Genomic DNA, 24,295 nt, shown 5'->3' on the forward strand with positions numbered 1-24,295 from the left:
AAATAATTAGCAAATAAATAATTTGGAATGCAAAATTAATCTAAGCAATAAAAATTTTGGAAACTAAAAAAAAGCAAAATGAAATACTTTAAAGGAAATATAAAATATAATAAATCACTAAACTTGAAATACAGTTAGTAAAAATTTTAAATGCAAAAAATAAATAGATGAAAAGTTTATATATATTATCCCACCATTGCTGTTTAATGCAAAATGAAAATAAAATATTTAATTTAGACAATAAATGGATTTAACATAATTAGCAAATTGCCCTGGCCAGTGTGGCTCAGTGGTTGGGTGTTGTCCCATGCACCAAAAGGCTGTTGGTTCAATTTCTAGTCAGGGCACATGCCCAGGCTGTAGAAGGTGTGCAGGAGGCGGCCAATCAATATTTTGCTCTCCCTCTCCCTTTCTTTCTCTCTCTCTTGAAATAAATTAAAATATTTTAAAAAATAAAATAATTAGCAAGTTAAGATAAGTAGGTAATTTTAATTACTTGAAATCCTACTACATAGTGTATTTCTAATTGGAATACCCATAAAAGTACAGACTTTAAATTAGAGAATAAATAACATGAAAATTATTTTTTAAAAAAACAACATATAATAAAATATAAATATTTAAAGGAATAAAATACACAAGATGATAAATACATTGTAAAATACACATATGTAAAACCTTATAAAAATTAAAGCCACACAATTCCATCATCTAGAAGTAAAGTGTTGTGGAACCTTCCAGACTTTTGGGACTTGTACGACATTGTGTTGATGGCATGGTGTGCAGTAATAATTTGGTGATTTTCTAATGCTCACTTAACTCTGAACACAGACCGATCGCTAGTTGTCAGGCGGCTCTGGAACGGAGATGTTTGTGGTTGTCAGCCTGTTTGCTCTTGTTTTCTTTTCCTCTTCAGAGGACGGAGCTCGCCTTCGGAGCTGGGCCGTTGCTCAGGGTCGGGCTCCGGCAGGCGCCCTGCACAGGCTGTATTGGAGGTCTCGGCACCTGCTCTGTGCCGGGCCTTGGGTGGCTCCATCAGCCTTGGCACACTTCCCTGGTCTGCGTGGTACCCTCATCCTACGCTTCCATGTTCTCTTCGGCACGGGTATCAGGCAAAAAGAGTTTGCAGTTGGTAATGCTTTAGACAATTGTTGTTATATTGTCTGGAACTCTATGTAAGAATCTACCTGTTAGAGAAATGAAGTCCGGAAGTTACCCGCGTGGAGGCGGGGAATCTCTGGTTTGCGACAGCGTCCGTGTCTCTGTGGATTTCCATGGACCCACAGCCTAGATTTGAGAACCAGGCCAACCCAGGTTTGCTTCTCAAGAGGAAGAAAGTGGAGGGAGTGTGTTCCTAGGATCCGTGTCTTGGCCCCTCATGGAGAGCTTTGCTTAGGCCACAGGCTGCCCCTCGGCATCTGTCAGCAAACGCCCCCTTCCCGGAGCCTCGGAGGGTGAAGGTGCGCCAGGGGCCGCAGACAAGTGCCCTGTCCTGGGACCGAGTCCAGCCCTCCAGACCCAGGTCCCCGTTCTCCGTGGTCTCCATCTTCTCAGCGGGCAGGACTTGGACCCGGTTCTCTAAACCAACGCCTGTGCGCTCTGTGCTGCTGCCCAGGCCGAGGTGGGGGCTGGGAAAGCCAAAAGCCATCTCCGCACCAGTCCAGTCTACAGCGCGCACTATGCTGATGGACAACGTGGCTTATCAGCTGCTAAAGAGCTCATTACCGGAGAGCTCCAACATCCCCATAGACCCTTTCAAGAGTGATCGCCTTCAGCTTAATGCGATTTTTAAAAACCTTTTTTAAAAATAGAGCTCACCTTCAGTTAGGCGTCTTGGCACTCCTGGGAATGGCACCTTTTTGATGGCAGTAAAATGAGGACTCTTCCTGGGCGCTCATCCTGATGAAATGAGGAAGGGGCTGGTGAGCGCCTTTATCGCTGCACACATCCCCCCAGAGGGCAATGTCATAGAAGGCACAAGTAACATTCTAGAACCTTTTCGCAGGGGCCCATACTCTTGGGCCCCAGCGGGCTCATGGGGCTTCTCTCTCCCCGCTCCACTCTCGGGCTTCTACGGCAAAGCAGCCAGATGAGCGGTTGGGATTTGCCATTTCAGCACCAGGAGCTGGTAGCTCAGTGCCAGGAGCTGGTAGCTCAGTGCCACACCCTCGGGAGGCTCAGCACTTGTCATTTCCAAGCAGTGGCCCCCGTCTCCAGTCCCCCCCCCCCCCCGCCTCCCGTGGCCTCCAGGGGGCCTGCCGTCGGGGTGGGTGGGAGGCAGGCCCACCAGCCGCAGGAGAACCGATCTTCGCGTGAGCCTTGGCAAGCTAAAGAAAAACTTCACCACGTTCGCTCCCTGTTGTTCGCCTGAACTAGATGGACCGAACAGATGACTTCTCAGCTCGGGAAGAGGTGAATCGCAGCCTGGGAGTTGCTTTCTGTGTATAGAGAACCTTAAGGAAAGAGTGGTGTAAGGAGGTTCAGGGAGCCTGGGATGGGGCTGACGGCGTCTGTGGTCTGTGATGGAGGAAAGGCGCTGCTTCCCCCCCACCCCCCCACCCCCACCTGTGCTCTGGAAAGTCAGGCCTTGTCTAGGCAGAGCCTGCTGGAACCGGGCCAGCCCGCCAGGTGGGACGTGGAGTGCGTGTGGGTGGCTCTGTGGCACCTGAACAGCTCTGAGGCCGAGGACTTGGCTGGAAAGAGGCACAGTTGGGTTGGGTTTGGTGCAACATCTGAGAAGGAGACAGAGGGGAAAGAAGAGAAATGGGAAGGAGCCCAGGCTACAGCCCGTCCGGGGGCAGGGCTCTGCACAGCCCTGCTGAGAGGAGGGCTGTGCTGGAGAAAGGTCCCTCCCACGCCCTCCACCTCCGCCGCCACTGCCACACGCCAAAGGCGGCATTGCCCGGGTTCCATTTGCATTTCTTGTTTGTATCTGTAGAAACACAAGTTGACACTTTTAAGGGGACAATTTGGCAATGCTTGACGATTGGAAAACTTGACAATGCTCAGACTTAGCCCAGTGATCCCCCCACCAGAAATGTATCTCGCAGAAAGTGTGTCCAAGATGGTCAGGACACGAGTTGTGAGGACAAAACGCAGCAGGTCAGGCGAACGCTCGGCTGGAGAAGGGACAGCTCCTCGGGGTGCGAGGCAGGCGGGGCCTCAGGGAGGAGACGCCCCCATTTGTCACCCGTTTAAACCCCAGGCCAGCATCCAGGAAGCTCCTGGGAACTGGGAACCCGGGACACTTCAGGAAGGGAAGAGGTAGTTTGGAAACGCTTATTTTATATTCATTTACTCATATTTTATACTCTTTGTTTTGTTTTGTTGTTTTTTGTTAATCCTCACTTGAGGATTTTTCTCTGTTGCTTTATCAGAGAGTGGAAGAGAGGAAGGAGAAGGGAGAGAGTAAGAGAGACACATCGACCCGTTGCCTCCCTTGTGCTCCCTGTCAGGGGGTAGGAAGCAAACCCACAACCCTTGACAGGTCCGTGCCCTTGACCGGAAATGGAAACCCCGGCCCTTCAGTGCCTGGACCTTGCTCTATCCACTGGGCTACACTGGCCAGAGCTATATTGTTTGCATTTTTAACCACATACATATATTGCATTCACATGTCAATACATCATATTCACAAGGGCAAAGAAGGTGGGAAATCCATGTGAAATGTGAGGCCCCTAAACTCACTCTGCCCTCCGCCGGGCTCTACATGGGCAGCACTTAAAGGAGCAGCATCTTCTGGCATCAGGGCCACCTAAGTGTGACCGAAGCTGCCAGACCCTCACCGCCAGCAGGTGGGTGGGCAAGAAGAGCTTGTCCTGTGTGCCTGGGCCCGCACAGCCCAGCAGCCCTGCCTCCCCCTCCCCTCCCCCCACCCACCCATGCCTGAGCTGCTTTCTGTCCCACAGGAGGTACCCCGGCTCCGACAGGACCATGCTGCAGAGGTGGCAGGTAAGTGACCCCTCAGAGGACTCTGGGTTTGAGGAAACCCTTCGGGGATGCAAACCAGAAAACAGCTCAGGCCCCAGGGATGGAGTAGAAGGCACGTGGATGAGTCAGGAGGGACCTTTTCTATTTAATTTACCAACGTGTCCCAGCAATTTTCTGAAAAGACCTCAGTGGTTGAAGGAGATTCTGGAGCCTTGGAGCTGCAGAGACCACGCCCGCAGCGGGGCCTCGGACTGACCGGCGGCCCGCTCATTCGCCAGGGGCCCGGGAACTTCCCCCGTGCAGTCCTGTCTCTGTCGGGGACTGTCCGCCTGCGGCCCTCGGAGGGAGAGTTACCGTACTTACAGGGCAGGGAAGAGGGGGTTCCTAGTCCCAGGGACAGGCCATGAGCCTGCTGCTCAGCCTTTCTCTGTGACTGCGAAGTCCCCAGTGTGTGAGTGTCCGTGGTCCGCAGTCAGCTCTCCACTCGGCCTCTGTGTGTTACCCACCCGGGCGATCACACCCACCCGTCACACAGCGCTTCCCCGGCCTCTGGGCTGTGAGCGGCCTCTCCGTGGCTTCCCCCCACCTCACCCCCCCTCCCTGCCTGGACTGCTGCAGGTCCCTGGGGGGATGGCCCCAGCTGAGCGGGCTGGCACAGGGGGTGCGGGAGTGAGAGCCAGACTGACAGGGCCAACCTCTCTCTCTTCGGCAGAAAAGGGAGATCAGCAACTTCGAGTACCTCATGCACCTCAACACGCTGGCCGGGCGGACCCACAACGACTACATGCAGTACCCCGTGTTCCCCTGGGTGCTGGCGGACTACACCTCACAGGTATGTGTTCCTGGAGCACTGCGGGGTCCTGAGGCCTCGGACCCTGGACAACCAGGCTCCTAAGTCAGCGCACAGAGCTTCCGCTGCCAGGCTCAGCTCACCTGGGCCCAGGCTGCTCCGCGCGGTCCCTGCCCTGGGCGAGGCTCTGAGTCCCGCCTCCTGGGGGCCTGGGGCCTGCCCAGCCCTGTGGGAAGGCGACCTGCCTGGGAGCTGGCGGACCAGGCAGGACCAGGCTAACAGGCCTGAGAGCGTCTGGCTTGGCCTCCGGGAAGGACGATGCTCCTCTGCTCAGACAATGCCATGGACCACACTGCCCTTCGGGTGCTCTGCAGGTCTGCCCCTGTGCTCTGTGTGTGTGTGTATGTGTGTGTGTGTGTGTGTGTGTGTGTGTGTGTGTGTGTGGAGGGAGCGGGGGCGGGCGGCACAGGAAGGAGAGCGCAAGAGAGAGGCATGAGCTGTTCCCCTGTAGCCCAGGCTCAGTCAGAGGTGGTGGTGTGCACTGCACCCAGCATCTGCACTGACAGGGGGCGACGGGGCAGGCGCGGGGCGAGACCCGGTGGTGCCTTATGGCGCCCATGCCTGGCCCTCCGCGGGGGGGGGGGGTGGAGGGAGGAGGAAGGCTGACAGTGGGCCATGGTGATGCCATGGGGAGGAGCCGGCGTGGAGGGTGCACCTCCGCCCGCAGGCCCCCAGGAGGCGCCTGTGGAGGGGGCAGGAGGTGTCTGGGTCCTGGTCTGCCCAGCCTTCCTGCTCTGCTGGCCTGGTGCCTGGCCTTCAGGATGTGGGGGAGGGGCTCCTCCCATTTGGGACCTCCTGTCCCACGGGAGCCAAATGCGGCTTCTTCCTGCCTTGACACCACCTGAGGCTGAGGTGTGTCCAACGTGGAACTTGCAAACTGCAGCTTTAGCTCACGTTTTACAGCGTGCTGGCTCACCTGCCCCTCTGCATAGCCCCCAATTTTGATTCTTTACTGCATTTAAATACTGAGAGATTTCTCCCCCAAATCTGATCTCTTAAGTATCTTGGAAAATCAGGAAAGGCGGCAGTTGAGTGAGGGTGTCCACTGTGGTACGTGGGGTCTCGGGAGAGCCTCTTCCCTCTGGCCAGCCTGGCTCTGCAGGTGCACAGGCCCTGCCTCCCAGGGAATGGCTAGTGCCAAGGCGTTGGGGCATAAACACCTCCATACCTTCGTGCCAGCCCGGGGGGCACAGGCCCTTCCGCTCACACCGAGCATCTCTGCTAGAATGAACCATTGGGGACCCCTGGCCTGCACCTGCTCAGGCACCACTGCTCTGTTCCCCTCCCCCACTGCCAGGAGGGGCGTGTCCTCCACAGAGATGAGGCTGTCCCTCCACTTTTCTCCCCAAACTCCTCCCCCTCCTCTTCTTTCCATCTCCCTCCCCTCCAGCCTATGGGTCACTGGCTCCAGGGCCATAAAGCCCCACTCCCCTGCGAATCACCGGAGGGGTCAGATCAGAGGACACTCCCCCAGGGAAGAGAGCCATAAAGCTAAAGAGTGTGTCTCCTGGGGCACGGGAGGGCCTCGGGGAGTGAACTCCAGCTGCACATCTGCCTTTCAGACGTTGAACTTGACAAACCCCAAGACGTTCCGGGACCTCTCCAAGCCCATGGGAGCGCAGACGAAGGACAGGAGGCTGAAGTTCATCCAGAGGTTTAAAGAAGTGGAGAAGACAGAAGGTGGGTGGAGGCCAGCTCGTTGTCTCTGCAATGCGCTTCACGTGGTTGTGCTGAAGGGACCATGCGCACCAGCCTCGGAATAATTACACTGAGGAGAGAGCTTTCCACCCCCTGCTCTCACCCTGGCCGTGTGCGAGAGCCGCTGGGAGAGCTTTCAAAGCTGCTGAGTCCCGCCCCATGCCCAGAAATCCTGCGTTAGAGAAGTCAGGGGTACAGCCCAGATGAGAAGCAGTGTGCTCAGAGCTCACACCCCGTGCGCTGTGCACCCTGTAGGAAAGGCGGGAGAGGACCTTGTGCTCAGCTGCCCCCCAGGCCCAGGCCCATCTGGCCACATGCAAACAGCGGCCCATCTCAAACGGACCCTGACCCCCAGGGAGCTCCAGTGCCTCCTTCCAGATCCTCACTTCGCATGTCAGAGCCCACACGTGGTTCGTCCTTCCCCCGCTGTGCAATCCTGCCCGTGCCCTTGTGGCCCTGTGTTTTTCTTAGCATTTTTCTTAGCCTGTTCACTTACTTAGCATTTTAGGAGGACTTTTCCCTCCTGCTTTGACTGGGGGTGATGGTGCGGGGTGTGCAGCTGAGGGGCTTGAACGGGCTTCTCACCGGGCGGCCGGAGCCAGGCTGTGACGGCCCCTGTGCGCAGAGCCCGGCGCCCAGCCTGCAGGTGCTCTCGGGCAGGACCTGTGCTCGCTGCTCGCCCCTGAGCACCACGCAGTCCATCTGCGTCTGCCAGCACCGGCGGGAACGCCACCAGCCCGTCCTCTCTTGCAGGAGACATGACCGTCCAGTGCCACTACTGTACTCACTACTCCTCCGCCATCATCGTGGCCTCCTACCTGGTCCGGATGCCGCCCTTTACCCAGGCCTTCTGCTCTCTGCAGGTGAGCTCCCGCCCCGACACACACACACACACACACACACACACACAAACATGAACACACACACACTCACACACACTCACACACACACACACACAGACACACACACACACTCACACACACACACTCACACACACTCTCACACACACACATACACACACACTCACATACTCACACACACACACTCACACACACAGAGACACACACTCTCACACACACACATACACACACACACTCACATACTCATACACACACACACACACAACAAACACACAAACACACACACTTACACACTCACACACAGAGAGACACACACACTCTCACACACACACACACACTCTCACACACACTCACAAACACACAAACATAAACACACACACACAGAGACACACACACACACAAAAACACACTCACACACACAAACATTCACACACACACAAACACACACACAAACATAAACACACACACTCACACTCACACACAGAGACACACACTCACACACACACTCACACAAACACACAAACATAAACACACACATACTCACACACATTCACTCACACACACACACACACACACACACACACACACACTCACACACACGACCACGGCTCACAGGCTCGGCCTGGGCGGGCAGCGAGCAGCCGGTGCCCAGCGAGGGCACAGCGGTGCTGCGCTGCGTTAGTCAGAGCGGACTGCAGTGCTGTGCTAATTAAGTCACAGCGCGTGTGAGCTCAGCTGCTGCCAGCGGCGGGGCAGGGTTTTCGGCGCCGCCTGAGGGGAGACGGCTGGTTTTCCTGTAAGACATATGCTCGCTGCAGGCGGAGCTGAGAGCCAGGCTGTGTGGCCGACCCAGGCTGTCACCTGGTAACCCGCGGGGTCTGGGCAGAGATGTGCGGGAAATGAAGGTACAGTTTTTACTCTCCTGACTCAGGGAGGGCTGTTAGAAAAGGCAGAAGTAACAGTCATGCAGACCTGGGACAGAGTCCTGGCTCTGGAACTTTCTAACGGGAACAGTGCTGCGGAGTCGAGCCTCTTTCTCAGGCTCCGCGGCGTGAAGGCGAGGCCTGGCCTGGGGACAGCCTGGCCGCCCAGATGCTCCCCGGGGTGCTCTCCCCAACAGAGCAGGCACAGGCTTCGCCAGGGCCTCTGTGGGGTTTGCTTGTTGAATAAAAGGCCGAGCCCTGCAGGTAGGAAAGCTAATGGCTACTCTGGAGTCAGCCCATCCTCAGCCCAGAGCCAGGCTGAGGAGCTGAGCTGGTCCATGGGCCTCCCAGCTGCCATGGGACCCACAGCTCGGAGCTCAGCGGACAGCAGGGCCGGGTGTTCTGAGGAGCCCACAGAAAGCTGAGCCGGTCTCAGCTGCGCAACCGTGGACGCAGCTCTTTCTATCCCAGCCCCCTTCCTGCCCCCACACTCCACCTGCCACTTGCAGTTCCTCCACATCCCTCCTCTGTGAGCCCTGGCTGCCTCCCAGCACACTGAGGATGTCCACACCCAGGGTCACTTCCCATGTCCCCAGCCGGTCACGGGAAAGGGACCGGGCTGGGCTCACTCCACACCCCTTCCTGTGTGCCTGGCACAGCATGAGGTACATCACACATGGCATACACACGCACACTTACACACTCCACACTCACCTGCACACTGACACACACTCACACTCACGCACACTCACACCCTCAGCAGTCACTCAGGTGTGCGGAGGAGGCCATGGGAGGCTAAAGGGATTAAGAAACTCAAGTTCACACTGCGCGTGGATGCTGATTCCCACCAAGGTGGCTCGGTTCCAAAGCTAAGGTGCTTCCCCACACACTGCCTCTGACAGCAGCGGACGGCGGCGTTGGTCAGCGGGTGGCCCACAGGTCCTGCAGGTGAGCGTTCCCGTGGGACGCTTCTAAATGACTGGAAACGGACCTGTCCGCATGCTTCGGTGTGGGGTGGGTGGTTTCGGTCAGTGCCACCTGGAAGGGAGAATGGCTTCTAGCACATGCTGTAACAGTACCTGTGAGTGTCCCTGAGCACACGCGGGCACTGGGATTGCTGTGCCTGAGGGTGAAGAATGGATGGGGTGTGCTGTAATTAGTGCCCACATCGGATTGGGTTGGAGAATGTTGCAGCTGGAGGCCCAGCAGGGACTCGGTTGCACACAGACGTCCTCGGCCTCCGAGTGTTTCCTTCTCAAGTAACAGACCTTCATCAGGGATTTCCCTCTGATTTCAACTCCTGCCAACATTCAGCAGCAGATATGTCACTCACACCGCCCATCGTCGTGTTTTTAATTATGATCCATCTAAAACTTTGATGACTGTGGAGAGTGTAGGTGAGTGAGAATGTGAGTGTGTGTGGGCAGGTGAGAATGTGAGTGTGTGTGGGCAGGTGAGAATGGTGAGTGTGGGTGAGTGTAGGAAAATCTAGTGCCTCTTAAAGTATTTTGGTTGAGGAAGGATACCTAGGGTCATATTCTTTTAAGTGTAATTTATTTGGTGACATTGGTTAATAAAATCATATAGGTTTCAGGTGTACAATTCTACAATGCATCACCTGTGTATTGTATTGTGTGTTCACCACCCCAAGTCAAGCCTCCTTCCACCACCATTTCCCCTCTTTGCCCTCTTCTACCTGCCCGCCCACACCCTCCGCAATCACCACACCATAGTCTGTGTCTATGAGCTTCTTTCTTTCTTTCTTTCTTTCTTTCTTTCTTTCTTTCTTTCTTTCTTTATTTTTTGCTTAATCCTTTCACTTTTTCACTATCCTCCAACCCCCTCCCCCTCTGACAGCTGTGTGACTGTTCTCTGTATCCATGAGTCTATTTCCATTTGTTTATTAGTTTATTTTGTTCATTGGATTCCACATATAAGTGAAATCATGTAATATTTATCTTTCTCTGATTGGCTTATTTCTCTTAGCATAATGCTCTACAGGTCCATTTATGATGTCACAAAGGATATGATTTCCTTTTTACAGCTGTATAGTAGTCCGTTGTGCAGATGCACCACAGCTTTTATCCACTCAGCTACTGATGGGCACTTGGGCTGCTTCCCGATCCTGTTTGTTGTAAATAACACTGAAATGAACATGGGGGTGCATACTTCCTTTGGAATCAGTGTTTTAGTTTTTTTTCAGATAAATTCCCAGAAGTGGAATTGCTAGGTCATAAGTCAGTTCCATTGTTAATTTTTTGAGGAATCTTCATACTTTTCCATGGTGGCTGCTCCAATCTGCATTCCCTCCAGCAGCGCAGAGATGCCCTTTTCTCCACATCCTTGTCAGCAACAGCCATCCTGCCGGTGTGAGGCGATATCTCACTGTGGTCTTCATTTCCACTTCTCGGATGATCAGTGATATCGAGTGTCTTTTCATATGTCTATTAGCTATCAGTCTATCCTCTTTGGAAAAGTGTTTATTCAGGTCCTTTGCCCATTTTTTTAATTGGATTTCTTTTTGGTGTTGAATTTCTTTTTGTGTGAGTACTTATAAATATTGGATATCAATGCCTTATCACATGTATCTTTGATGAATACTTTCTCCCATTCAATGGGTTATCTTTTCATTTTGTTGTTTCTTTGCTGTGCAACAACTTTTAAGTTGCATGTAGTCCCATTTGTTTCTTTTTTTTCTTCCACTTCCCTGGCACAAGGAGATATGTGAGAGAAACTAATTGTATAAGAAATGTCTGAGATTTCACCATCTGTTTCCTTCTGGGATTTTTATGGTTCCTAGTCTGACAGTCTTCAATCCATTATGAGTGTACTCTTATAGATGATATAAGAAGGTGGCCTATTTATAGATGGTATAAGAAGGTGGCCTGCTTCTGAGCCCTTAAGTATTCAAAGTATCTTTCTGGGGTCTTTACATATGAGCATAGCACACATCCAATCCAAAGCTCGTGCCTTTGCCTCAGAAGTCCAGCCTCGGCCCCTCGTCTTCTGCTATGGTGTCACGTGGGAAAGTCTGCAGCAAAGAACAGTCTGGCCCTTCGTTGCAAATGATGACCTGCTGTTCCCTTTTGCTCTGTTAGGGCACACATAGGCCCCAGCGTTCCTGGCTGCCAAGCGCATCTGCAGAGCAGCGTTAGGAGTCGATCCTGGTTCAGCAATTCTCTCTGATCACTCGGCTTCCATGGAATCTCTAGACTAGGGGTGTCGAACTCAATCAGAGAAGGGGCCAAAATCTAAAATCCAGCCTAAATCGCGGGCCGAATGGTTTACTGAACAGTCATAAACTGACAATGTCATAAACTGACAGCGGAGTGCAGTGATGACAGTGTGGTGCGGGCCACATTGCAAGGCCTGGGGGGCTGGATTTGGCCCTCGGGCCTTGTGTTTGACATATGTGCTCTAGACTGAACTGTGTTGTTCTGTATTGTTTCACTTGGGACTTTCCTCATGAAAAGGCACTTTTAAACCTTAATTGTGCCCTGTGCCCCATTCTTTCTCTCTCCCGTTTTCATCTACCTCCTCTTCCTTTTCCTCCTGCCTGTCCTGAGGCAAGCCCCGGGGGCCTCCTGCTGGCAGCCTCAGGCTTGTCAGCCACAGACTCCTCCTTCCCGGGGCTCCAGCGCGGCTCCTATATTGCAGGAGTGAGAAAGCCCATTAATTTTGAAACAAATGTATGCAAATACGTTTATTAATATAGGAAATAGGAAAATCAGTTATTGCTTCCTTTATAAATAATACAGGCTTAAGTTTTAAAGATATTACTTTTGCTAAAATGCATTAGACAGCTGTGAAAAAATAACATTTTTCTTTGTGGTAATATCTTTAACCAGATTTGTAGCACTAACAATATTTCCTATGTATATATTATTTTTATTTAATACAGGTAATCTTTTTATTACCAAATCCTATTGCTTCTCAGGAGGTTACCATCAGCATTCATAAAAGCTGCTCCAGGAGAGCGGGCGGGAGGGCCTCCAGCTCCCGCGCCGAGGGCTGGCGCTGCAGATCACACACACAAATGTGTTTGCGTGATGCATGTCAGGAGCCGCGCGGAGGGGCAGACTATTTAAAACCACTCTCCCCGTTTTGTTTCCATTTCTATTTGAATCAAGCCATGGCGCAGCCTCTAATATCACCCAGAGCAGAGTGGCCTTGGCGGAGGCCCTCTGTGAGCTGCCGTGTCCCGTGCCCTGCTCGTCGGAGCAGCAGGGGCTGCGGGGGCTCCAGGTGCCCCTGTCCCTGTGCAGAGTGCCCCACTGACCCATGGGATCCTCACATCTGACTTGGAAAGTTGGCCAGCAGCCCGAGGCCCAGGTTGGCACCTCGGGAGTGTGTGCCAAACCCCGGGTTCCCTGTGAACCCAATGAGGCAGGGCAGGGCCTTTGGCAGTGCAACCAGGCTCTGACCCCGTGCGGCCACCCAGGGCTTTGCCAGGACCGCTGAGCCCGCTTTCCGGGCTGCAAGTGGAAGTGCCGCTTCTTCCCCATGCCTGCGCAGGACCGCGCAGCTGTGCGCAGTGCCGGACGCTGGCCGGCTGGCCGAGACAAGGCCGCCTCCTCGACCCTCAACCACGTGCAGCTGCTCCATTTCACTTAGGCACACAGGGTGGGACATAGGGGTACAGTGTTCATATGAAACATAATGCCATCATTAATAAGTAATAATACAGGAATAAACTGTTCTGTGTACTCACAACTGCAAATCTCCTTGGCCTGCCCCATATGCTACCAGGAAAGCTTAGGCCACTGGAAAGCGAGGCAGTGGGAGAGCAAGGGGGACCGACTGTGTGGTCCTGCCTCCTTGCTCCTGGAGCCACGCATGCACTCTGCAGAAGCTGAAGGAGGCCCGGCCTTCCCGCCAGGCATGAGCACTTTCCTAGGGGCCCTGACCTGAGGTGGACCCAAATCCCAATCAGAAGCCCTTTCCTGGAGCCCCTCTGCCCGCAGAGCCTCCATTCCTCCAACGGGGACCTCTCTGCCACCTCTGGTCCCCAAGGCCGCGGGATGAATGAGAAGAACAGGGAATCCGGAAAGCTGCCCTCAGCCTCACCTGGCCCAGCAGCCGAGCTCAGGGTGCCTGGAGCCGCCTGTGGAAATGACCCTGCAGCAAGGCCATCTGGCTGGGCTGCAGCCCTCCTTCACACCAGCCGCACCCCTTAACGGCCACTGTGCCTCCCCCCAGACCTGCTCTCCCTCTTGGGCTGCTGTGTTCCCGGTCGCCATTCTGGGCCAATGGCCCTGACCTGACCTGCTTCCCCCTGTGTCTGTCCTGCAGTCAGCCGCGTCCTTTATCCTGGGCTTGTCAACTCCCCTGGGTCCACTTCTCCACGAAACCATCCCTGGCCCGCACGTAGACGGTCTGAGCCGCTGCCAGTCCTGTATTGGCTCTTTGGACCCTGTCTTTGCGCCCGATTCAGAGCAGGCCCTCAGCAAACATGGGGAGTGGGCAGGCACATGGCATGGTTTCCTCTCTGCCTGCCCCCTTTACTGCCATCACCATTCATGCCTCCTCGGTGGGAGCTCACAGTGCAGCCAGAGAACGGTGCGGCGAGTACATGCGTGAGGAGCCGTCACGCGCGCGCGCGCGCGTGTGCACACACACACACACACACACACACACACACGGACTAGGAATGGGCGTGTGTGGGGGAATGAATGAAAGTCCCAATGGCAGACCCACGTCTCTGCCACAGAGGGGCAGATGGAGGCCCCCAGCAGCAGGCCTACAGCCCAGGTTCTCAGCACTCGCAGCTCTCCATGCCGCTCCTTTCCTGCAGGGCGGGAGCTTCGACGTGGCGGACAGAATGTTCCACAGCGTGCAGGGCGCGTGGGAGTCGGCCTCCAGAGAGAACATGAGTGACGTGCGGGAGCTGACCCCGGAGTTCTTCTTCCTGCCCGAGTTCCTCACCAACTGCAACGCCGTGGAGTTCGGTGAGCCAGGCCGGGAGGCGGTGGCGGGCTCTTCCCCGCAGCTCAGGGCCGGGTCACATCTCTGCTGAGCAGCACAGCCCACAGCCCCCTCTGCACGGACCAGTGTCCTGGACGCACAGCGTTCCGCCCCGGTTCCTAGTCCAGTTTGCGCTCCCATTTACCAAAGCCCTGCTGTGTCTCCCCCCTCAGGCTGCATGCAGGACGGGACAGCCCTGGGGGACGTGCAGCTCCCACCCTGGGCCGACGGGGACCCTGGGAAATTCATCAGCCTGCACAGACAGGTGAGTGGAGCAGGGTCACCCCAAAGTCCCGGAACGCTGTGTGAAGCCAGCTTGAAAAACACCTTGGCCATTTCTAAAAAGGCGAGGTGCATTTGCTACAACAATTCTACTTGTGACTGTTTGCCCAAGAGAAATGGAAATGTGTCCACAGAAAGCATGTACATGAGATTTCATCTGGTTTACCCATACTAGTAAAAAACCGAGCCACACTAGTGTTTATCAACTGGTGAAGGATCAACAAGCAGTAAACCCGGAGGGTGGTTCGCTGAAAGACCTCCCTTGGAGCCTGCCTAGGGCGGCAGCTTTTCTTCAGTGGCACTGGTCAAAACAACCAGAAACAATGAACACGGGCTGACAGAGGCAGTGGATACTAATCAGCAGACCATACTTTGGCTAACTATAAAGCTTAAATGGGGATCCTTGAGAGACTTAGAAATATCCCTGGGAACCTAGAAGGACACACATTGCAGGGCTGTTTCCATGCACAAGGCTATGCTCATGCTCAAGAAACATCTAAATGGTCCTCCGCCCTCACTTCCTAATGGCGTCCAGGCTCAGTGCGAGTGAAGGGAAAGGCAGACTTTGTCATTGTCTGGCTGAACATTGAAACCACTCCCTGACATTCAAAGAGAACCCCTGGTTTGGCTCAGAGGCTAGAATGCTGGCCCGTGGACCAGAGTCCCAGGTTTGACTCTGGTCAAGGGCATGTACCGCAGTTGCAGGCTAAATCCCAGACCCAGGTTGGGCACCTGCAGGAGGCAACCAATCGCTGTGTCACTCTCACACTGATATTTCTCTGTGTGCCATGTGTCTCTCTGCCTTCTTCCACTTTCTCTAAAAATCAATGGGAGGATTGAGAGAGAGAGAGAGAGAGAGAGAGAGAGAGCGCTTCTTGGCAGACTGGTTTTGAGTATTTAAAGAAATCTTTGTCCGTTTATAACTGACATTAAGCTAACAGAGCAGAGCCTTCGCTGGGCACACACAAACAATACAGATGTCATAGAACGCGTTCAGAAAGGGCCCAGACCATAGGCGGTAACTTCTAGTACTTGAGTGCAGTGAGGTCTGCTCAGGAGGCTGGATACCCCTGTGGAGTTGGGAGGTCTGAGGGTTCGAGGCTGGGACAGTAGTTTCAGAAATCACGTATGATCCTGCCCCAGAAGGGGGGTAATCATTTCTGCCAGCGAACGGGGGTGCTCATGGGAAGACAACACACTTAAACCCCAAGCCGTGCCCTGTACCTGGTGGGTGAACATGGCAGCTGATACTACGTGGAGATCACTGTGCACCAGGCAGGAGCACAAACTGGTCTGCACAGGAACCTGCTGAGAAGGCACAAGCACCGTCCTGTTGCTCAGACAAGGAAACTGAGGGACAGAGGAGTTAGGGAGTGTGAGTGGTAGTGCTGGCTCCTGTCTCCTCTGAGCATGTTCTCCGCCCCGCAGGCCTGGCCTCAGCCACCCGCACTCTGTCATGGTCAGCGCGCCCTTCCTCCTGGTCAGATCTGAGCAGGTCTCTCCCATTGGCACAGAGATCCTGGTCCTCAGGGTTACTCTCAGGAGTAGATGAGTAGGTGGTGGGGACAGCCACCTCCTTTACACCAGCTGGAGGCAGGAATCAGTGGTCCGTGGGTGGCCCGCACTTCTGCCCACTGAGAACCCGCCAAGTGCAGGGCGGCGTGCCTCACCCCCTGGAGAGCCAGCGCCGCACCCGAGCCTTTGCTCTGTGGGGGGCATGCGCCTCGAAGGGGCCCGCGTTCTCTCACTCCTTGGGCTTTGCTTCCAGGCATTGGAGAGTGACTTCGTCAGCGCCAACCTCCACCACTGGATCGACCTCATTTTCGGGTTCAAGCAGCAGGGCCCGGCCGCGGTGGAGGCGGTGAACACCTTCCACCCCTACTTCTATGGAGACAAGGTGGACCTCGGCAGCATTGGGGACCCCCTGATCAGGAACACCATCTTGGGCTTTGTCACCAACTTTGGACAGGTGCCCAAACAGGTACAGCGTGCCATGTCCTTTGTCTCCTTCGTCAACTAAGTGTGAGAGCCTGGGGAGAGAGAGGACACCAGGCAGGAGGACAGATGCTCCTGGGATGGGAGAGATGAGAGGACAGACAGGTGGTCTCCAATCGCCCTCCTGTACCCTCATTGTCAGGGCTGGCCCTCAATGGCATCAATGATGAGAGTGATGGCAGTGCTAATGCTAATGTGGAGGCTACGTTCAGCTTGATGCACCTGAGGCACAGAGATAGGCCCACAGGACTTCACTCCTTAGTGCCTCCGCCCCTAGAGCTGCCTGAAGATCCAGTGAGGGAAGGCGTCAAGGTCTTGGAAGTCCCGGGAGATGGTTAGCACTCAGCAGCTGTTGCTCATTAGTGTGGTGGCCTCATGACTTCTTTCCTAAGCTCTGTGTGAGGAGTCATCCTTTCAGAGATGTGGCCTCCAAGGCTCAGAAGCTGAATAAGTTGCCTACAATTGCACCATGAGCAGGTGACAGGGAGAGAGAGCTCACCTGGCCTCACTTGGCTGCTCCAGACCCAGGTTTCCTAGGCTCTCAGCTGGCCCTGGGCCCTGGTCAGACTGCAAGGTCTCACATGGGCCTATGCCTCACTAGCCCCAGCCCTCAGGATGGGCACGGAGCAGCGTGGGCTATGTATCAGGTGGGCACCCGATGAATGGCATGCGGAGAGTGACATGGTTGTTTACCTGATGCCAGCTCTGTGGGTCTCTGCTCAGTTAGGTGTGGAGAAATCTCACCCCGAGCACCCCGAGGCGAGGGGCCTGGCCCCAGCCACAGCCCGCCAGGTGGTCAGGCCACCCTGAGGCGGAATGCACAAGACCCGCCAACTCCAGCACCACCCTGGGAGCGCCTGCCTCACAGGAGACATGGACGGGCGCATCGCAGTTAACGCTAACGAATGGCCTCTCTCACCTGGGCACAGGGACAGGCTGTGTGCTGTGCTCCTGGAGGGGCATGGGGAGGGCCCGAGGGCGCCTCGGACAGTGGAACACTGGCACACCCAACTACAGGTTCTCAGGGAAGGCTTGTGGGAAGGAGGGCCTTTCAGGAGAGAAGCTTGGTAGCCTGATTTTATTTCTTTCATTTAAAATATAGAATAATACAGACAAAGCAATGAAATAATTCCAAAGAGCAGTCCCCCCACCTGTGTTCTGTGTTATTGATCACAAGGAAAAGTGCTGATGCATGCCAGGGCTGCACTTGGTGGCTCTGCTGGGCAGGAAGGAGTTCCGTAGTCAATGTTCACGTCCAATCCCCTCAGGTTTCTGTCTCTGCATCACCTCCCAGCCCTAGGAGGGTGTTCAACACCTGAGGGAGGGCTTAGCGGAGCCGGAGCCAAGGCTGCTCCCAGGCCTAGCGGCCCACTAAGCCCCACCTGTGCCCGGGCACCCTCTGAAGCCAGCCCCACCTCAGCCCCAGCATCCCGGCACCCAGCATCCAGGCACCCAGCATCACAGCACCCAGCATCCTGGCACCCAGCAGGAACTCGGGCACGGAGGGCCCCGTGGCGGGCTGGCGCTGGCCTCGGCTGCACCCCCGGTCCAGCGAGGAATAGGCAGGCAGCGAGCCCTCACCCTCCTGCTTTGCCTGTTTATGCGAAAAGCTTGGCATTGGGCCAATTTGACAGTAGAAGCCCAAGAAAAAGAAATCAGAAAGGCCACTGGTGGGGTCTGCTGTGCTCTTTGAAACACTCCAACTCCTGCTGCCAAGAGGAGTGCTGCACAGAGTGGAACCCACGTTCAGTCAGGGGAGGAAGCCCATGGGGATTGCTCCAGCAGATGAAGGCGTGGTCTGGAGAAGAGAGGCCCTTCTGGGCCCGGGTCCAGAGGCAGCTCCGGGTGGGCCCCGGTGAGCTCTCCTGGTCCCGGGCAGCATGGGGAGCAGACAGCCCACAGCCAGTGAGCTGTGTCCGCCAGTCCTGCAAGGTGGCCTTGAGAGGAACTGCTACTCAGACCACCAGCCCCTCATCTTACCTCCCCAGGGAGGCAGGGATTCTATGTATGCTGATGGCCCTGAGCGTGGCGCGGCTGCTACTCGATGTGGCCAGCGTTTCCTCTGGTGTGGCCTTAACCTCTACCCCTTGTCTCTCCAGCTCTTCACCAAGCCCCACCCCGCCCGGGCGGCAGGGAAGCCCTCACCTGGGAAGGATGTCAGCACGCCTTCCGGCCCGCCGGGCCACCCACAGCCCTTGTGCTACAGCCTGCAGGCCCTGCGGCCATCTCAGGTCACGGTCAAAGGTGAATATGGCCCTGCTTGGTTTGGTTCTGGCTCCACGGCTGTCCCTCAGGACCAGCTCCTCCTGGCTCGGCACACATGGGGGGCCCGTCTGACTGAGTCTGGGGTGGAAACAGGAACCTGGGGAGGCCTCTGCTGTGAGATGAACTCTGTCCAAGATGGACTCCGTCAGACCTGACATCTAGGACCCACCTGTCTGACCCTGTGTGTGTCTATCCGAGACACCCCTCTTTCAAATACACACACACACACACACACATACACACACTCCTCCACTCTCATGTACACACACACCCTCTCTCTTCCATGTATACACACCCCTCTCTCTTTCATGTAGACATGTACACACACACCCTCTGTCTCTTTCATGTGCACATACACACTCATACACACACAGCCCTCTCTGTCTTTCTCTCTCTCAGACAGGCTTTCAGAGCTGAGTGGGGAGGCCCCAGGTTTCCCAAGGAAAGGTTCCAGAGGAGACACTGACAACCTGCAGGGTCACCCACAGCCCTTTTCCTGCAGGTCACACACTGAGCCACTGGTCAATCAGGGAGGGACCGGGCCAGGGGACACCTCAGGCCAGGGGCTACCTCAGGCCAGCAGACACCTCAGGCCAGGGACCACCTCAGATCAGGGGTCACCCTCAGGCCAGGGGACACCCTCAGGCCAGGGGACACCCTCAGGCCAGGGGCTACCTCAGGCCAGCGGACACCTCAGGCCAGGGACCACCTCAGATCAGGGGTCACCCTCAGGCCAGGGGACACCCTCAGGCCAGGAGACACCCTCAGGCCAGGGGACACCCTCAGGCCAGGGGACACCACCAGGGTCCCTGGAGTGAGGCTGGGAGAGAGGTACCTCGGCCAGTGGTACCCACCTGGGCACGTGCTGTGCTGAGTCCAGTTGCCTGGCCTGGCTCCTCGGGGCCCCAGCTAGAGGGGTGTGGTCCTTGGACTTGTGTGCTCCTCCATACTGACTGGGGGGCAGATATGTACCTGTTCTCTCTAGGCTCAGAGTCCCCCAAAGGCGCCATTGGCCACATCGTCCCCACCGAGAAGAGCGTGCTGGCCGTGGAGAGGGGCAAGCTGCTGCTGCCGCCCGCCTGGAGCAGGACCTTCAGCTGGGGTGCCGATGACCTCAGCGGCTGCCTGGGCAGCTACGGCTCCGACAAGGTGAGGGCCCGGGGCTGCCGGCGGTGGACAGAGGGGTCTGCTGGGAGAGCCGAATGGAAGCTAGTCCTGAGCCCCCTCCCCCATGTGGCGGTGCCCAAGCCGGAGTGAGGGGGTCACGTGACTGTGCCAGGCCCTTCTGGGCTGAGCCTGACCACATTCTCCAGAGTGAACTCGCGTCTCCCGCTTGTCTCCACAGACCCTGATGACCTTCGAGAACCTGGCAGACTGGGGCCGCTGTCTGTGTGCCGTGTGCCCCTCCCCCACGACCATCGTCACCTCCGGGGACAGCACCGTGGTCTGCGTCTGGGAGCTCAGGATGGCCAAAGGCCGCCCCAGCGGCCTGCACCTCAAGCAGGTACGTACCTCAGGCAGCAGTTGGCGCCTGGACAGGGGTGGTTCCTAGAGCAGGTGTGTCCTAGGGCAGGTGTGTCTAAGACAGATGTGCCCTAGGACAGGTGTGTCCTAGGGCAGGTGTGTCCTAGGGCTGGTGTGTGCCTAGGGCAGGTGTATGTCTAGGGCAGGTATGTCTAGGGCAGGTGTGTCTAGGGCAGGTGTGTGTCTAGGGCAGGTGTGTCCTAGGGCAGGTGTGTCCTAGGGCAGGTGTGTCCTAGGGCAGGTGTGTGCCTGGGGCAGGTGTATGTCTAGGGCAGGTGTGTCCTAGGGCATGTGTGTCCCTAGGGCAGGTGTGGTGCCTAAGGTAGGGCTGCCCTGGGCAGGCACAGGCCCTCACATGCCCCAACAGGGCGCTGTGAAGGTGGCACCGGCTCTGGGTCATGGAGGGCACCATTCCTTGCCCAGGGTGGATTTGTCATGAGAGGCGTGAGTGCACATCAGCGCCAGTGCACCTGGTGTCCTGCCCTCGGATGTGTGTGAGCTCTGCCTGGCACTGTTCCGTGGCAGCTGCATGTTTCCTCCTCAGCCTGTAGGAGCTTTGTCATCCGTGCACGCGGGGTGGGGGGAGAGGTGCAAGGAGCTGGAATGACTCAGCCAAAGTCATGGCGCCGGGAATGAAGCAGGAGGGTTTTCGGCAGGGGGTGGGCTGCAGAGAATCCTGGTCCCTCCCACCAGGCACCACCTCTCGCAGCGAAGGGCAGGGCACCCACTGCTTCCGAAAGCCCCGCACCAGCATCTGACCTCCTAGGGCAGGCGTTGTCATTCTACTTTCAGAGCGGAGCCCAGACAGGTGGGTCTGCATTCCAGGCCAGGTCTGTCCACCTGTGAACCCCGTGCTCTCCCTGCGCGCTCTCGAACCTGCCCACGAAGACTCCCAGGGACTGCCCGCTCTAAGCTGCAGTGTTGTCTGCTGGCCATGCAGCCCTCATGTAGCAAAACCAAAGCTAATCACACAGCTGACCCCGGACCAGATTTCCTCAGTGGGACACATCACAGGATGTGATCTGGGTTTCTCTGGGTCCACGTCACCCCGCGCCCAGGTGGTGTGTGGCGGCCCTCAGTAGCCAAACAGAGGGATGTGCTGGGGCTGCACTGGGCAGGTTTGTCCTGTAGGTGGAGGTAATGGCACTGCTGAGGGGCAGCAGGCAGTGAGGCGCAGTGAGCGGCACGGTACTCCTGCCTGGCCCCGTGCATGTGGCTCCTTCATGACCACCCGCTGCTGCGTTTTATTCCAGAGTGAGGGAGTCCTGCATTCCCCGTGGACTATCCCCTCTCCCAGGCTGCTCTCGGGAATGGCGAGAGGTACAGCCCCCTCCAAACTGGCGAGGGGAGCCAGGGAAGCAGGCCTCCCACGGCGGCCCCAGGCCCCTCGGAGTGCAGAGTGAAGCCCCTGACAGCATCGCATGGAATTTACCCTCTTCCCCAGAACCAGTCAACAGGAAAGGGTGTGGCGGTCCTTCCGGGCAAAATCAAACTTGGAGCCCCCGGACACCAGCTGCTGAGCAGCGGGGTCTGTCCCCAGCCATCGTTCATTAGCGCCATCGACAGACTTTGAGATTGTTCTATTTTAAAAGAGATTACACCATTAAAGACAAACTTCAAATTCACTCCAAAGCAGAATGATTCTCTGTAATCTCCAGAGAAGCTGTCACAGGTCCTGCGACCACCCAGGCGCACACATTCCTGCCGTCCTGGTCAGCGTGTGGATGTGCTTAGCCCACGTCCCCCACCTAGCAAGCTGTTTGCTCTTCCACAGTCTCTGTAATTCACACTTCATTCATTCCCCAAAGTTTCATTTCCATGGATGACATTTCAGTTGGTTCATGGCCACCAGCCACAGTCCCGTCACCACTGTTTCCAGCGCGGATGGATGGGAACAGCGCAGGCCACGTCCTCCGCAGGTCGCTGGTGTGTTTGATGGATTGTGTCCTTGAGCACGATTTACTAACTGGCGGAGCGGTGGTGCAGTGAGCACCGCTTTCTGTAGCAGCCCCATTGCTTTGCGTGCCTCGCACACTTAGCTGTGTGTGTGTGTGTTGGGGGGGGGGGGGCTCCCCACAGTGGCCAGCCAGAAGAATCATCTCAGAGGTCTTCATTTATGAACTTTTGGGACTTCGCTTAGGTATGAGATGACATAATGAGGCTATTGTAGCTGACCTTGGAGGGACGTGTTACTCTGAGGAACAGAGGACCTGGTTGGGGACACAATGGAACCCTCTCTGGCTTCCCAGGCCTTTCCGGGAGCGGGTGCTGGCTGCCTTTGTGGACGGAGTGCCTGTGTGCTCTCCTCAGAGAGCAGCAGCCTGGCCCCAATTACACTCACACTCACACACACACACTCACACACACACACACACACACACACACACACACACACACACTCACATACACACACACACACACTCACACACTCACACACACACTCACACACTCTCACACACTCACACACACACTCACACACTCACACTCACACACACTCACACACACACACTCACACACACACACACTCACATACTCACACACACACTCACACACACACACACTCACACACACTCACACACTCACACACTCACACACACACACACACTCACACACTCACACACACACATACACACACACTCACACTCACACACTCACACACTCACACACACACACACACACACACTCACACACACTCACACACACACTCACACACACACACTCACATACTCACACACACACACACTCACACACACTCACACACACTCACACACACACTCACACACACTCACACACTCTCACACTCACACACACTCACACACTCACACACACACTCACACTCACACACTCACTCACACACACTCACACACACTCACACACACACTCACACTCACATTCACACTCACATACACACTCACACACACACACTCACACACTCACACACACTCACACACACACTCACACACTCACACACACACATACACACACACTCACACACACACTCACACACTCTCACACACTCACACACACACACACACACTCACACACTCACACACACTCACACACACACTCACACCCCCCATGGGCTGGAATCACTGAATCACTCCACCTCTGCTTCCTCACCTGGGCCGGACAGTGAAAGGAAGGGTGGAGCATCTCACCAAGTAGCTGGACTGCTGCCCCCCACCCCCAACCTGTGGTCCCGTCTCTTGTCCCAGGCCTTGTATGGACACACCCAGGCTGTCACCTGCCTGGCAGCATCAGTCACCTTCAGCATCCTGGTGAGCGGCGCCCAGGACTGCACCTGCATCCTGTGGGACCTGGACTACCTCACCCACGTGGCCCGCCTGCCCGCCCATCAGGAAGCCATATCCACCGTGGCCATCAGTGACATCTCGGTGAGGTCCCCTTCTCACATCTGTGTCCTTGACTTGTCTGGGAGCCTGGCTGTGTGCATGGTAGGTGGTGCCCTCGAGAAACCCTGGGGCTGAGCACCCGGATGTTCAGAGTGCCCCAAATGCAGAATGGAGCCATTGGCATGTGCAGCACCGGGTCTAGGTTTTATTTTGTGCTTTCTTATCTTCTCCCTTGGGACAGTGGGGCAGTGGGAGTCTCTGTTCTGCATGGGGACCATGGAGTGTGGCAAGAGGTTGGCTTGGTGAGGAGTCGCTGGGCTTAATTCAGCTTATTGACTGCAAATCAGCATTGACTCAGCAGGTGCCTCTGGTATCCACGGCAGGAGGTGCTGCTCATCTCTCCATGCTGGCTGCCTGTGGGGAAAGTGTGTGTGGTGTGTGTGTGTGTGTGTGTGTGTGTGTGTGTTATGGAGAGAGAGAGAGAGAGAGAGAGAGAGAGAGAGAGAGAGAGAGAGAGAGACCGCCCTCAGTGTGGAGTTTCTCCTAAGCTAGAATCCCCATCATGGGGCATAGACTTCCCTGAGGATACTGAGGCCCACATCTGTTCACAAAAAAACTCAGGGCTCCGGGGCATGGGCACAGCAGGAAAGG

General features: G+C 55.8%; 1 protein-coding gene across 4 annotated transcripts in view; it reads left to right on the forward strand.

The window, feature by feature from the left end:
- WDFY4 (WDFY family member 4) overlaps positions 1 to 24,295 on the forward strand; it is a 240,091-nt gene that overhangs the window by 204,808 nt on the left and 10,988 nt on the right. For 2 of the 4 annotated variants that reach the window (XM_084904130.1, XM_084904129.1), the window contains exons 48-58: positions 3,909 to 3,951; positions 4,643 to 4,762; positions 6,343 to 6,460; positions 7,232 to 7,341; positions 14,056 to 14,209; positions 14,399 to 14,490; positions 16,276 to 16,488; positions 18,602 to 18,746; positions 19,732 to 19,916; positions 20,113 to 20,271; positions 23,507 to 23,686. In XM_084904130.1, coding sequence (XP_084760256.1) covers positions 3,909 to 3,951; positions 4,643 to 4,762; positions 6,343 to 6,460; positions 7,232 to 7,341; positions 14,056 to 14,209; positions 14,399 to 14,490; positions 16,276 to 16,488; positions 18,602 to 18,746; positions 19,732 to 19,916; positions 20,113 to 20,271; positions 23,507 to 23,686 — 1,519 coding nt within the window. Of the gene's footprint in view, positions 1 to 3,908; positions 3,952 to 4,642; positions 4,763 to 6,342; positions 6,461 to 7,231; positions 7,342 to 14,055; positions 14,210 to 14,398; positions 14,491 to 16,275; positions 16,489 to 18,601; positions 18,747 to 19,731; positions 19,917 to 20,112; positions 20,272 to 23,506; positions 23,687 to 24,295 lie in introns of those variants that run through there. The other 2 variants (XM_084904131.1, XR_014796801.1) reach the window with 2 other exon arrangements.

This window comes from Pipistrellus hanaki (genome assembly GCF_964339955.1).
Source record: "Pipistrellus hanaki genome assembly, chromosome: 14".
NCBI classification, from domain to species: domain Eukaryota; kingdom Metazoa; phylum Chordata; class Mammalia; order Chiroptera; family Vespertilionidae; genus Pipistrellus; species Pipistrellus hanaki.